The sequence below is a fragment of the Balearica regulorum genome, chromosome 5, assembly GCF_011004875.1.
Source record: "Balearica regulorum gibbericeps isolate bBalReg1 chromosome 5, bBalReg1.pri, whole genome shotgun sequence".
NCBI lineage: Eukaryota > Metazoa > Chordata > Aves > Gruiformes > Gruidae > Balearica > Balearica regulorum.
This window is the reverse complement of record NC_046188.1, coordinates 16,743,727-16,759,655: the sequence shown is the minus strand read 5'-3', so window position 1 is coordinate 16,759,655 and position 15,929 is coordinate 16,743,727. Positions and strand designations below refer to the sequence as shown.

The 15,929-nt window shown below is 35.8% G+C and overlaps 1 protein-coding gene across 1 annotated transcript in view; it reads right to left on the bottom strand.

The window, feature by feature from the left end:
- The window catches only part of DICER1 (dicer 1, ribonuclease III), a 63,442-nt gene that overhangs the window by 23,580 nt on the left and 23,933 nt on the right, over window positions 1-15,929 (bottom strand). The window contains 9 exon segments of the mRNA XM_075753635.1: window positions 7-249; window positions 1,246-1,378; window positions 5,237-5,709; window positions 7,799-7,967; window positions 9,353-9,513; window positions 10,348-10,482; window positions 10,594-10,724; window positions 11,147-11,309; window positions 12,209-12,401. Coding sequence (XP_075609750.1) covers window positions 7-249; window positions 1,246-1,378; window positions 5,237-5,709; window positions 7,799-7,967; window positions 9,353-9,513; window positions 10,348-10,482; window positions 10,594-10,724; window positions 11,147-11,309; window positions 12,209-12,352 — 1,752 coding nt within the window. The 5' untranslated portion in view covers window positions 12,353-12,401.

Here is a 15,929-nt window from a genome sequence, read left to right as displayed (position 1 = left end):
TCATACCTTCTCAATTGCTTTATACGTCTTAAGATCTTCTTCAAAACTTTTGATTTTGTCTGTATCTGCTAACATGATGTAATTGGAAATTGGTGCTCTAGCTCTTCCTTTTGACTGCACATAGGAACGGTATTCTGTGGGCAAATCAAAACGTACCACCAAGTTGCATTTTGGTATGTCAACACCCTCTTCTACAATACTAGTAGCAATAAGTAGGTTGGTCTCATGTGCTCGAAATTTTCTAAGAACCTGCAAAAGTAATGAAGACAAATTTGAGAGATTAGTCTGAGACCTGTTTCCATCATCAGGTTCATCAAAAGTCAATAAAAACAAGGACAGTGGATCAGATATTCCAAAACTTGTCTAAATATGCAGTTCTAAAAAACTATTACAAAAAAATCTTTTCAGAAACACAACAAGACTATTTATCAGAACAGGCAGATTTCTAGGAATCAAATGTGGTATGTGGAATGACGTGAGTCCAAGAAGCTACTACAGCCACTAGCAATGGAGAGGAACCCACCTATTTATTTACAATTTTTCATCTCTAGTATATTTAAAAAAAAAAGATGCTGCTTTCAGGACAGCATCTTTTCCAACCATTTCTGAGATGAAAATATCCTCAAGGAGTGGGGGACGCACATTCCAGAGCTGGTACTTCTGATATCTACACTATTTACTAAACAATACTAAGGAAAGGTCTGAGGGGTGGGAAGGTCAGAAACACAATCCAGCTGGGGGTGAGGGATAAAAACATTTGCTTTCAAGATACCTTACATGCTTTAAGTGAGGTCAAAATCCTGAGGTTTTATATTTACATCATTTAATGATTTACCAAATTCACTTTTAGCAAAGATAAATATTAAAACCAGCTTAACTATACAAGATGTCAGGAACTCTGATTTTCTTTACAGTATGACTGTACTACTACTACTAACCCAATGCAGAAAAATTAGATGGTTGATGATCTGACTAGACACAAACATGATTTTACATGAAGTTTTAATTTCTGTTTATATAACGTGACATAGCAATATCTCTAAACGTGCTGTGTTTTTTTAATGAAGAACATCTGTATCTCCAATAAGTACATATTTTTGTTGAACCAAGGGTATTCCCTGAACTTCCAATGACTGTGCCCCAGCCTGACTGGTCTTTTGTTTTGTTTTTAAAGAAACACACACACAAAACCAAACAAAAGGTTCTGAAGGCACTGTTAGTTTCAATTATTTTTCTTGAATTTACCTCTTCCTGTTTTCTGAATTCTACTTCCATCTGCTTGTTACGAGGCTGGTTCTTGCCAATGCCATGTCCAGTTATAAAATTGCTACTGATGTAAGCCAGTTCTGGATCTTGCTTGCCAGCTTCTTTTATCAACCTAAAAACATTACATGTATTTTTAGAAGTCACACAACCCAGAAAATGGAAGACAATATTTTGTTTGCAAGACCTACATTAAAAGAAAACATAGAAGCATGACAATTAAGCCATGCTAACACATACACTGACTAAACCCGCTAGTTCTAGTGAAAACTTCTGTAAGGATAACAAAAGATAGACTGCATACATACACAGCATGAGTGTGCATGCATCACATTTCAGACTTATCATGGTAAACCCAGATATTTTTAAACCAATCCATTACTCTAAGGCTCCCTGTTGTTAAGGCAGTCTACTTGCAACTGCTTTAGTTAATGTCATTTCCTGTACATGATGACTGATTTTAGCAGAAAGACCTGTACCCGCTCCCTAAATGAAGTATGTTTCCTCAATAAAAGGTGTTAATATTTAGGTTAAAACATAGATTGTTATTCTCCTTAATATAAGAATACATATTCTGCTCAGATATACTAATGACAAAATGTTGACCTGTTTTCCTAAAGAGTGATGCTCAGCCTACTCGGCAAGACGTTTACTACTTTTGAAGTTAACCCAGATGTAACTAGAACTGGAGGATTTAATCCAATTCTTTTAAAGTAGCACTGAACAGGGAGGTGAAGATCATCTCTGCTCTCAGTTTATTCCCCTATGTCCTCCTTCAGGTTACAGAAGCAGAAAAGGTTTGCTTCTGCAGTGTTTGGATTTCACAGACAAGGTAGAAGATGTCTCATATAATGCACTGAATCTAGAATGAGGCATTTACGGATTTAAAAGCATAATTACATTGTGCAAAGTAATTATGCTGTAGCATCCTTAGTTGATCTGTGTTCAGCATGGACAGAACCTGGGATTATCTCAGTCCTAACAGGTTTTTGAGCAGCAGAGCCAGCAAGAGTCAGGAGACCATCATATACAAAAAATTACATCCCTTGCATGTCTCACTATAGCTATCCCAGTAGCACTTTGCTCATAGCACATCACCAGGTGCTTCTCATATCCTCTGTATACCTCCAGGTGCTTCTCATATCCTCTGTATACCTCCAACAGTAATTCACACCTTTCCCAATCACAGCTCTAGCAGTTCTACCTCATGGAGAAGAGGACAACCCTACGACCTGTCCTGCAAGCTGGTGCCAAACCAGATGGAAAATGGCAAAGTTCTCCCTGCCCTTTCTACCCTTGGAAAACTACTGAAGTCTCTCCCCTTTACCTGGTCGCTGTTTCAAACACAGATTTATGGGCACATAAAAGACCTTGAAGACTTCCTTCCTTTGCAATCTGTTAAAGTTGGAATGGACAGGGATTATAGGCAAGAGAATGGAGGAGTGGCAAAAAGCTTGGTACCTTTACAGAAACAAGACTAGACAGATCCTCCTCTACTGAGAATGCATGTGATTTGTTACTATAATGCTAAGCAGATTCAAATGTCTGTATGCAATCTAAGCTTGAGATAGACTAAAAATGTTTGAAATGCTTACTAGGTACTCTTACTGAAGCTATATGACTTGACAGAAATGCCATGTGGAAAAAGAAATATATAAAAAAATAGGGTTTTTGTCCAGTTATTAACCCACACTTTCTTAGTATGTCTATCTCATTTCTTATACAATTGGACAATTAAAACCATCTGAATAAACATTTCACTGTGCACATCTTTGGCAAGTTCTCAAGAAACATTCAAGACTTCAACCTTGTGGTTAAAGAAGCATTACTAGTGGAAGGTAATGTGCTGTTTTTCAAATAGATACAAAAACTTCTGCTTTTAGACCCCTCTCTAAGGGAGTTGAGAGTTGAAAATGGAAGGAAATTGAGCTTTAGAAAATGTTTTCTCTTCTGAAAAGGAGCGTATAGGCACCAGAACTCAACTGTATACACCAAATAAAACAGTAAGTGAGCCACTTCATCAGTTGTGTGTAATAATCAAAGAATAAGTTGAGGGTTTTTTCTAATTTGTAGTATTTACAATACCTGCAGTGGCTGTTGCTAAAGATCTCTTAAGGATATTAGCTCTAATTACTGCTTCAGAGAAAATTTCTACCCATTTCTCCCAGAAAGTACATCCCACGCCACGCATTTTGCTCTTCCTCAGACATCATGGACTTCATAAAATGGGATTCTAGTCTCTAAATACTACCATAATACATTTTTTTAAAAGAAATTATACTTCTGCTTTAGCTTAGTTCTGTGTAACAATCTATAGTGGATTACTGGAAGAAGAAGTGGTTTTGACATACTAATTCAAACACTCATTACCTCCTCATTCAGGACACAGTCTTCCCACCTGTGTATACAGCATAGGCATAGCTCCAGGCAGTAGAGGCCCTTGAACTAAACCCACTCAACTGAAGTGAGCCTACAGTGAGGTTCTCCACTAAAGGCTTTCTGTCTTAATTCCAACTGCACAGGTCTGCTGATCATCCAGGTATTTTGAAACCAAGTGTGTTATATGAGGTAAAGGAGCATTTTGAGTCTCCTAGCTAGCTTTGAGAAGTGGATAAAATGTTACATATAGTTTTAATTTTTGCTGCCAGTAACCTATAGCAAAGATGTCTAAAGCTTAAAGATGGCTGAACTTGTTTACCTATTCGATCTAGACATCATATTCTGTCAGGTTCAACAGCAGTTAGGATACAGTGTAGTGCATAAATCACAGTCTATAAGAATGCACAGTGGAAAAAGAGGATCATTTAAATCACATCCATAACTTAACAGAGAAGAAAAGAAATTTAACAATTCTGGTCACTGCCTGTAGGGTAATGAAATACTTTTTTCAGCTCAGCAAAAATTTATCAGAATCTGTTAACGTTATTTCTTCAGGAGTTATTAACAGAACATGTCTATTTCACTGAATGGCTTAGTTTGCCTCCTATTGCAAATTTATGTAAACATATTCAAAAATGCAGAAGAGGCAAGGAAAAAAAGATGCTCACTAAAAACACAGACAAGTCCGTGGAACAAAGAATATATTATGCACTCAAACCGTTGACTCAGGCAAAAAGGTAACAGAAGGGTCAAATTCAGAGGTATCCAGAATGCAATAAACAAATTGCACGGGACATTTAGCACACTATCAAAAAAACTACCAAAAAACCAAAATCAAGATAGGTAAATAAATCAGATGTCATTTTTGGTTTGTGGCAAATAGCACTTAACAATTAAGTGTTATGTATAACCAACATGGATCACATTCAGGAATAAGAACTGATAAGGAACTAGAGTGTTGCAAAGTATATCTTGGCAAATATTCCAGGGTTCATATTTTTCTTGGTGGAGACTGTAAGAAAGTGCTTAGTATTTGACTGAACAGGCGTTTTATAAACATCAACCATTAAAGTAGTACTGGTAAATCTTAAGAGCTATTTGTGCCAGGGCACATTTGATTTTCTGTAGACTTGGATCATACAAGAACATGATTTAGTAAGGTAATGGTAACATTTCCAGAAGTATTGCGCTCAATAGGTTAGAAAAGTTTCCAGCATAGATTGCAAATATAAATTTAAAGACTGATTAAGACAAATCAGTATATGGCTATTTTACAGGTTAAGTACGGTATTTCACATTCTGCATTGTAAAGGAATCAAACTACAACCTCAGGTCCAAAACAAGCCCTTGAGTACAATTTTCAAAGACACATGCTCTTCCCATCCACCTCATATACACACAGACTGAATTATGTTGGGTTTTTTTTGTTATTCTTTATGCAGATCCAGCATGATCTCCTAAACCAACTTTAAAATAGAGTTCTGAAAATACACGACAATCCCCTACATATACAAGATATTAACATCCATGTGCTGGCAGCTGAGTCTGCCTTTTTTCTTTTTTTGAATGATTTTTTTTAAAGAAAGACTTTTACCTATTTAGAACAACTGCAGTGTATCTTCTTTCCACAAAAATAATTCCACATAAAATATTAGTAAAGGGAGATGGGAAATTAGTCTCTGGCTTCTCTTTCTCCTCAATTTCTTCATCCTCCTCATCATCTTCAGAATCACTCCAAGATACGTAATTATCCTGATTCCTATTGTTATACCATTCAACACTTTCAAACTGCTGCCGTTCATATGGTTTATATTTGCGCAAGATTTCAAGCAGCTTTATTACTTTTGGGGTTACAAATTTCAGGTCAAGTGAGGCAGGCGAGAAGTGCTCTTCACAGAGTGCATGTATTTTCCTTAGGAAAGTGTCTGTAAACAATAAAAATTTCCTGTGCAGCTCCTCTTGTTCGTGTTTGATATACTTCTGCAGCTCTCTCACCATCATCCCAGCTACCTTATCTGCACACCAGGGTCCCAGAACAACCAACACAGCTCGACAGTCTGACAATATCTACAACAAATGAATTCAAATATCAGTTCAAAGAGTACATTCATGAACTATTCATTTAAGACTGGGATCTTGTTTCTCATATACCACAATCTTGGTCAGGATTATGACAATTTTCTTTTATAAAAATATATATAAGTCTGGTTTTGTTATTTAGATGACCGTGGGAACTTTGGTCTTTCTAAAGAAGCATGTTTCCCCCTCCCCCCTAAATTACTTAAATTAAACTTTGATCTTTGTACATTTCTGAATCTCAAGAAAACTCAAGTTTAAAAAATATTTTACAATTTTGTGGAATTAATAAATAAATACTTCTTGAGACAGCTAGATAAAGCAGAAATTATTATCCTATATATTGAACTCAGAACTAATACAATAAATGCTTTACTGGGCATTTTTACTTTCTTTGTTAATGATCCTTGCCAGGGTTTCAAGAATATCTAACCAGAAAGTTGTACAGTGGCCTCAGGGTAATATTAACAAGTTTAGCTTCTCAAAGGAAAAAAAAAAAAAATAGGGGTTTGTATGTATGGGTGGAATAGGAAAACCAGAGAACTATACCCTACTCAGAGTATAGCATAGGCACTTGAGTACCATCAACATCTTATCTGATGGCAGGTTGTTTCCTCTTGAAGGGTCAAGTGGTCAAACAAAGACTCCAGAAAAGGGGTACATTGATAATACTATTAAAAAGACTTGTGATTTGGATGTATTATTACAACAAAAGAACTATGACAGAACTATAACAACAGTCAGGATGCTACAGTTTTCAGTTGCTGCTTTAATTTCTCTTCCTTCTTCCCTACTGTGAAGGAGTAAAGAATAAGTTATCATCCTCTGCACGCTATCCTCCCTTAAGTTTGTTAGCTGTAAGACTTAAGGGCAAAATTTATCTAAATTAATTGTAACTGCACATAGAGGCTTAATGGTCTCCAGTGCCAAGACAAAAAGGCACCTCAGGCTGAAAACTGATTTCTTTTTCTTAATATGGGTGCCTCCATCTTCTTGGAGAACTACTAGATCAGAAAACAAGTGCAGAGAGTGACGTGCATTAGAAGCAGTTAATCCACTCTTCCTGACTATGCAAATCCTGGTGATTGTCATCAGCTTCCAGCATTCCCTATATATTTTTTCCTGTTACATTAAGTTTAGCACAAAAGTAACCAGGACTTCCTTTTCCCATGCAGCTGTGACAGGCTGCCTTAGGTATCAACCTTCCCTCTGGCCCAAATAATCTTTTTCTGGACAGCATCAGATTGCTGCGTTTCTAAGAATGTTAAAGGAAACTGAAATACTTTGGGCTGAAAAAAGAAATACATTCTTGAACTTCCTCAGCGACTATTATAGAAACGTGACTCGCTACTGACTTCTTTGTTTAACAAAGACTTACATACCTACGTAGCTGTACCTCAGGAGGCAATTCCAAACCACAAAGCCCAAGAGGGAAAAAAGCTGCCTGGACCTCAGATCTCACACGTGACAGGTCCCTGCTCAATACAGCATGTCTTCTGGACTCTTCTCTGCTATCTTGCATGACAACATAGGGGCAAACTCATATAAAGTCAGGAGCAAACTTGAGGCTTAAATTCCATTGCAGCAAGGCGTGGCACTAGCCCCAATATTGTTCTAAGATAAATTGTAGAAATTTTAGATCTAAGGCAGACTTTTTGCCTGAATTCTTACTTTATCATCTTTTAATACACCTGGGTACAGTTTTTCTAAATACTTCCTGAGGCATTAGTTTGCCTTCTGTACTGAACTATTCAAAGGTCACAGGAGATCACAAAGATGTCAAATTCTTCACTTCAGAAATTAGGACCCACAACAACAGGGTGCAGAATTATTTTACTGCCTTAAGCAAATCTCAATACAAGATTCTCAAACCACATCAAGTTCTAATCAACAGTTGACATTCAAGCCACACTCATTTATGAAAAGACCTGCACTGTTACTGCAAAAAATCTGTAGTCCTTTTGCTCAGATACTCAAGGCTGGCTAGCTTATGAAGTTTCATTAATGTAACATACATGGCAAAGAAAAACAGTAGTAAGATTTCTATTCCCAGGTTTTTCACATAGCTTAATGTCCTTACCTGCTTAGAAATTAATGTAGAATCTCTTTCTTTTGAATGTACAGATATGTTGCAGTCATTTAGAAAAGCAAGCGCTTCATCCACTTCCTTCAATAATCTTCCATACAACCCACTTTTGTCAGTATATGGTCCACAGTCTACAACAATCTCACATGGCTGAGAAGTATATCTTAATTGAGGGCAAAGATCAAGTTAAACACAGCTTCTGAAAGTCAGAGCTATTTCAGGCTGTTAAGGTTACACAGCAAATAACAGCAACATGAAGTGTATCCAAGTACATTTCTTTCCCTTCCATGAACTAATAACGATGAAGGATTATACAGTTAAATACTTTAAAGCAAAAAACCTCCACCAGTTCAAATTAAACTACTTCATTCTAAAATACTATTCTTTCTACAATGCTCCCTTAAAAAGGAGGTTAATATCACTATCTTAATTTCAAATATTGGAAAATTTAAGGCAAAGTGTTTTGAAGATGGTGGTCAAGTAAATTCAGTTTTGGTTTTCCAAATTGTACTCTTTAGATATGCCAAACAAATAGACCTAAGTTTACATTATGTGGATCGTATACACTTAAACAAGTAAAGTAATTACTGTTCTTGAATGGCAGAAATATGAGCAGCAAATTCTTAAATACAAATGGTTCATACAAGTTCACAAAAATGCATTTAAAAACCACATCCACGCAACACCTGTTCCAGAACATGAAATAAGCATCTTGGACTTTGTCTGAAACTCAGTTCATACAACTCAGTACAGCTAGGGCAAGAAAATATGCTACATATGAATCATTTCACACTAATTTTCCTCTACAACAAATCATCACGTTATCACCACCTTTATTTTAAACAACATTCACAGGATTCTACATTCTGTAAGAACACAAAGGAAAACACGCACTTGCCTCTGCTATTTAAATATTGTTTTTACTACTTCCTCTCATCTCCCTGTCTTTCATCAGCCTCTAAACCCAGATCACTCATTTGAAGAAACAAAACCAAAAACCATACACCTTTTCTGGCATCAAGAACATCTTGCCCTGTGGATGTTGCAACACTTTTCTAAATTAAAGAGCAACATTATGGCATACACTGAACACGAATCAGTTGCTCTCCAAACATAAGAGTGCACTTCACATTCCACAACACATTTCTGAACTTGTAAATTTTCTAGGTTAGTGGTGCATTGGAATTTTTTTTTTGGGTTGGTTGGTATTTTTTTTTTTTGGTTTGGGGTTTTTTTTTTGTGGTTCATTGGGGTTTTTCTAGTTGTTTTGTCAGGTCTTTTTTTGGTTTGTTTTTTTAACAACTACAGAAAATCTCTGAATATCAGGGCCAATCAGCCTTTGTACTTAACTCTAAGGAAAGATGTACCTTTAACACCGATTACTAAAATAGCAATTTGACATTCCCTCCCCACTCCAAATAAAAGAAATGGCATCCCATACACGCAAACTTCCCTAAAATTTAAAAGGGAAAGTATTTCTACTGGCTTACTCCTCTATGCAAAATGAAGATGCAGGCATCAATTTAGCAGCCACAATGTACAACATACCTGTCTAAGACCACCAGATCAGTTGCAGTTTCAGCATTGCTCTTCAAAATTTTCTCCAGTTTCTGGATCTTCTCCTCTAACTCAGCAGGATCACATTTCCCATTTAAAATGGAAGCTGTTAATCCCAAGATTCGAGGACAGGATGGATAATCCTCACAGATCTGCGAAGTAAAAGAGAATGAAGTACCTTAGGACAGTTATCCTGCAAATCTACCATCAACCTAGAAGACTGCAAACTTAGATGCTCAATTGAAACACTAGTATTTCAATAGCAGGTGTTGGAAAAGGAACCAAACATGAATGAATATTTTCTATTCTACTGGCTGGAAGTTAAACTAGAAAATGAGTAACATTTAACAGCAATCATCTTTAAAGGTAAATATTTACAATGTGGAAAAATATAAAGAAATAAACAGTTAGCATTACACAGAATACCCTTGCCACATTTACACCACTCATATCATGGTACTCCCATACCATGTGAAAACTAAAGTATCATCTAAAAAAAAAAATAAAATGTAAGACACATGCTCTAGTTAAAGAGAGATTTGGAAAGATATCTATTACACAGGTTTCTCATATTGTATAAGCCAAATACCATGTGCAGCCAAGAATATCCCAAAATGGCCCTACAAACATCTTTAGAAATCACTATTTTAACAATAATAAAAACTGATTCCCAAACTCAGGTATTTTATCAATAAACTTACAAAATTCCCCTAATTCCATAAATTCTCTTCTCTGTTAACACCAGATTTTTCTTAAATCCCCACTGTAAAATACAGTAAATAAACTATTTTTCTATCTTGTAATATCACTGAAGTCTTAATTCATTACAGTAATTTCACAGTGTCAGAACATGCTTAAAATACGGTTCCACTGATATTTTTCCTTGGTAGCAAAAGGTGCCTTAAATGGTTCCCACTTCTCCAGCCCTCCCACCTGACTCATCCTCCTCAAGCAAGTATTAAAACATTCATGCAATGGAAACCCACCTTCATAATTTCACGGTATGGGTGATCCTGGATTGCAAGATGGCACTCGTCAAACACCAGAAGATTAATATTTGACAGGGATAAATACTCATTTCTCAAAACAGTCAAAGCAACATGACATGTCATAACCAGAACCTAGATTGAAAGGGGTGGAAAAAAAAGCGTCAGTATAAGAAAAGTGCAAGCATCTGATCAAGCCATAGTGTAGGTTCTGCTTATATTTATAGTTTATACTTAACACATTACCTGATGCTTAGAGAATTCCTGACTCCACTTCTCTTTTGTCCATGATTCAGTTATCTCTAAACTTGAATACTCTCCCACTTTAAGATCTGAATGTGTCCTGACAGCTGACACTTGTTGAGCAACTTGATTTGCTTAAGAAAAAAAATACAAAAAACTTCAGTCACATAAAGGTCTTTTCACATATTCATTTTCAAGATGCGTGTCATGTTACCTAGCCGCATGTTTCATAACACAATCTTTAGCTTAGACTAATGTTAAACCAGGCAAGTGTCTCCATGTAAAACCACAGCAAGGAAACAGACTGGGAACTAAATTGCACTCAATGTCTTAAATTTTAAACCAGGAAACAGAAGATGTCATAAACAGGTCATATTACATGGCTCTTAAGTAAAAGATGAAAGGTATCACATTCTTCAATCGGTTTAGCATCCTTGCTGTTGAAGACTTTATGCAACAGTTTCTCCCAACTTTGCTTTCACATAACTTCTATTATGGAATATTCCATGCAAATATTACCTGCATGTTTAGGAACTTCGTAAAATTTTCCTCTTACCTGAGTTGACCAAGAACACAGTTCTTTTTCCATTTTTGTTGAAATCTCCCCTGATCTGATAGGACAGCTCTTTAGTGAGTAGTACTGCAATAAAAGTCTTCCCTGAGCCAGTGTTTAAGCAGACTATTGTATTATGATCCAAAGCTGCTTCAAGCAGTTCAACCTAGGTTTAAAAAAATAATAATGTCCTTACTTACAGCTATGCAGTGAAAAAGCTCACAAAAAATAACACAAGTGGCAAATAAACTACAGACAAGTGAGTAGTACCTCCACAGATCTTTACAGTGCCACTGAATTGACACATCTCTTTTGTAACAGTGTATTGTCACGATCTTTCAAAAAATATTAATACACACTATGTGTAGTCTTTTAGTATCACAATTTGCCGCTATTTTAAGTAGCTTTCTAACTATATCATTTTAATAGATGATTCTGTTGCTAGATACATTGTGTGAAGAAAGAAACCACACCTTTTAAATCTAACCATTACATCAATTCAGCCAAATAAGCAGGTATATTAGTTCACGGTAATCTAAGCTTTTCAGTAATACTAACCAAATGCTAGCTTTCAGGCACCTCTGCAGTGCAGACAGAACTGAAATTCTGGAGCTCAGATACAGCTTTCCTTAACAAAATGAAAATAAGTGCTCTAATGGGGTTTTCTGACATTACTGAGCTGCTTTGACCAGTATGTGAACCAGAAATCACGGTTTTGAAGGTCAGAGGGGGAAGGAGACATGATTGTATGCATACAATCAAGTTGCACAGCATAATGTTTACTGTATTTGTCCCTAACAGCATTTTGCAGAAAGCAGCAAGAAAATAGCTTAAAAGTTGGTCTGCTCATTAGAGCAAATGGAGAAGAGGGGACATTACAAATGTAGAACAGTCAAGCTCAAGAAAAAGAGATGCATAATTAACTCCCAACAGGTGGAGCTGTGAGAGAGACAAGCCTAAACTGTGTGCAACACTGCACACTGTCCAGCTACTCTGGTTCTTTTTCTATTAAGTTAATGGATTTAATTGTACTTTTTTCTGACATTACTGTATTATCACCAGTACCTGATATTTTCGTGGCGTGTAAATGTTATCATGAATTGCTTCTTGTTGCCATGGTAGTCCAAAAAATGGACCCATTGGGGAGGAAGCAGGGGTCATGAGCTGCAGTCCCGCCATGCTGAGGGATTGCAAAGCAGGGCTTTTCATTCATTCATCCAGTGTTTCTTTCATTGCATTTTTGTTCCAGCACAGTCTACTATGAAAAGAAAAAGAAACAGTATTACATACAGTCACAATATAAAGCAAAAAGAGAAAATTTATTTCAAGAACATTACTTGATTTTACTTCCAGTAAGTGCTAAATCTCATAGCATTTTCAGCAGAAAATTAATTTTAAATTTACAGGCACTCTTCCACTTAAAGAAGTGTGTTTATCAAAGTATCAAACAAATTCAAAAGGAACTGTACTTTATGGGGCAAAGCTCATTCTAGGCATTTGGATTTACACACGTACATTTCAGAAAAAAGTCCCATTTATGTTCTGACAGAATCCCATTTAAAATATCTTTAGGAACAAATTTTAGAAAATAAAGCTGTTTTAGCTTTACTTCAGGAAAGAAAAAAAAGATTGATTTTCTAGAGTACAGGCATAAGTATCACATTTTCCATTTCTCTCTCCAACCAAAAAGTCCCTATGACCAGTCAAAGCTTTACATACACACACAGAAGGAACTTTATTCTAATCAGCAGGAAAAGACAGTAACTACACAAGAACCTCAGTATTTTCAAATCAACATATTCTGATAAGGTTACCTGTTTAAGGAACTGGCAAAAGTATTATAAATAATTGCTGATGACTCTGATAAAGACTAATGGAGAAAGGGACCCTTATCAGGTTAACCACCAATTTCCAGAAAGATATTCTAACTGATAAACAAACAAACCATTCACAACCTGACGACATTTACGCACTGGAAAACACCGTCCTAACTAAGACTATGAAGTCCTCATCACTGGAGGGTTTTTAAAATGTTTGATATCTGTCACGAATGATCAAGGTTAAAAAAAAAAAAAAATCAACTGTATCTTGCCCAGGGAAACTGATTAGGGCCATACTCTACTCAACAAAACAGTTTTTTCAAAAGTTTTCAAAATTCCTAGATACTTTATATTCATTTTAGCATCAATCTTAGAATGAGAAAGGCATAAAATTGCCAATTGTTTCGAATTTAATCCTTTATTAGAAATACACGAGGAAAAGCTAATTATCATCCTATTGCATAGAAATGTCCTTGCTTTTCTATATAATGGGAAAGTTGATTAAGTTTTGCAAATGTGCAGTAGGGTTGAAAAAAACCTGAGAAAAGTATGAAATGGCATCTAATAGAAAATATTAGCCACTAATGGTTATGAGCAATAACTGCTTTGAAAGATTACAAATCAAGCAGTACACTTTAAAAAAAAAATATATTCATTTATTTTTGTACCAAGATGAATTTTTATTTACCATAGTCTTCCAACTAATAAAACACTGTAGCTCTTTGTTGTATATTCACATTTTTAAGTTTGTAATATTACAATTTGGGTCATGTCTAAACACTGACTTCTATTCTAACTTAATAAACTATGGGAAGCTCTGGCAAAAAAGATCAAACCAATTCACTCTAGTTTTCCATCTCAGGTATATCTTGTAAAATAAAGAGAAGGCAATACATTGAATTACATGATCACTCCTCTTGCAGAAGTAATGCCACTTTATATAAAGTCATCTGAAAAAACTGAGACAAAGCATTTTCTCCAAAGGAATTAGGGGAGTCCTGAAGGATAGTGTTGTTAAGTTGAAGTAACATTGTTCTATTCCACTACAAAGAATTATTTCTCTTTTGAAGTAGTAAATGCTACTTAGCAAAAGGGTAAACGTAACTTCTTGGTCTTTGTCTCAGCAATGTACTTTCCCCTCCATCAAAAACAGTATTTCTTTACTAAGCGAACTGTGTTGATATTGCTGGAATATTGTCTGATATTTTAATTTAAGCTTCACAGAAACTGTCAGGGTGAGAAAACTGCAGAAATGTACATTTTCATCGCACATACTAAAGAATGCTCTTGACATTTTATCTGATTTTTTTTTCTTGTTGCTTTTGAATAAATCTTAAACTCATGTAGATCTTCTCATTTACTTTTTCAGTCCTGTAACCTAAGCTACTGTTTCAGCCTGAGTCTTTCAGATTCTCTAAATAGATAAAATGAATCAATATGATACTGCTTTATTTAGCTGCAAACAGGAAACAACATAGTCTACGCACATCATAAAATCAGTAATACATCATTATTCATTTCAGTTATAATACAAAAAGACTCCTGTAGATTTTAAAATTGTTTTTATATGTTTCAAATAATGCACACATGCACATGCAGGTTCTGTTCTAACAATTCAACTAATAACTTTATAGAGCATTCAAATCTGGCACAACTGAAAGATGTTTTGGTTCAACCTCTCTTTGGATCTAGTGGCTTCATGGCTCTTCCTCCACTGGGCCTCCACAGCTCTGGGTGATGGGAAACAACCAGCAGTAAAGATGTGTAGGTATTACACGGTTGCACGTAGCAAAGATGGTCATCCTTGACAGTCTGATTTACTGAGCATTTGCACATCAAATGTATTGATGTTAATCAGTATGTGACTAATCAAATTAAATCAGCCACGTAGCAAGGACAGTAACATAATACACAATCTTCCCCAGCCACTGGTAGAAAGCATCTGGAAACTCTGAGCATTGCTAACTTAGTGAAGCTTTTGTATAAATGGACAGCTCAGGTGTGTAAGAGCAGAGCAGAAGGGTGAAAATGTAGGCAAAGGTGTGTGATCCCTTACTGCGCCCCCCAGACTTACAGATGAAACTCCCCTTTAAGATATCTAGCTTCTCTTTTTATATTCCAATGAGTGTCATGCTAGTTGGTAACACATACAAAAAAAATCCTTTGAAGAACAGAGAAGTCTTTATCATGACTACAATATTTCATCAAAATGGTCTCAGGCATGTTTCTCTACTTACATACAGCAACTCATGTGGAAACACAATTAGTGTTTACTTTGTTTAAAATGAGACCTCATCACAGTCATCATAATTGCTCAAGGCTAGACAGGACCTGGGAAAAAAAACCAAACCTTTTGCATAGTAAAAGCTAAAGCCAATTCCCCAATCATTCTTGTATCTAAGCCTAGCAACTTCAGTTTTATAAATCACTTCAGATCAGCAGTGCTTCCTCTTTGTTTACTATTCTGCCTATTTTCTCTTTCTTTTCTGAATCATAAATATAACTTTGGGAACATATAAAAACAGCTATATCACATCACCAGGAGGGAATTAAGGAAATAAAACCAACCTTATTTAAGAAGGCTGCTAATAAAAAACAAACATAGGATCTAATACTCACAAATAAGCATTTGTCCTCTGCTACACACTTTGTGACAATGATACTAGATTAGCTACCCCACTGCAAGAAGCAAGGGGATTTATATGTTTATGTATGGTTACAGCTTGATCTGGAAGAGCTGTGAAACAACATACACTCTAAACTACAGTTTTGGTTTCTGTGTATCTTCATGAAAGACCTGTCCTAAAGTAAAATCATGTCATTGAGATCAAAAAGCATTCTCAAAAAAAACCTTTGAAGTGCAAAGGAAGAAGTACATGCACATTTGTAACTCGAAAAGTAAGCACAAGCAAAACAGTATTGCCTGCCACTGTTAACCATACCATTATTACCCTGTAACAATACAC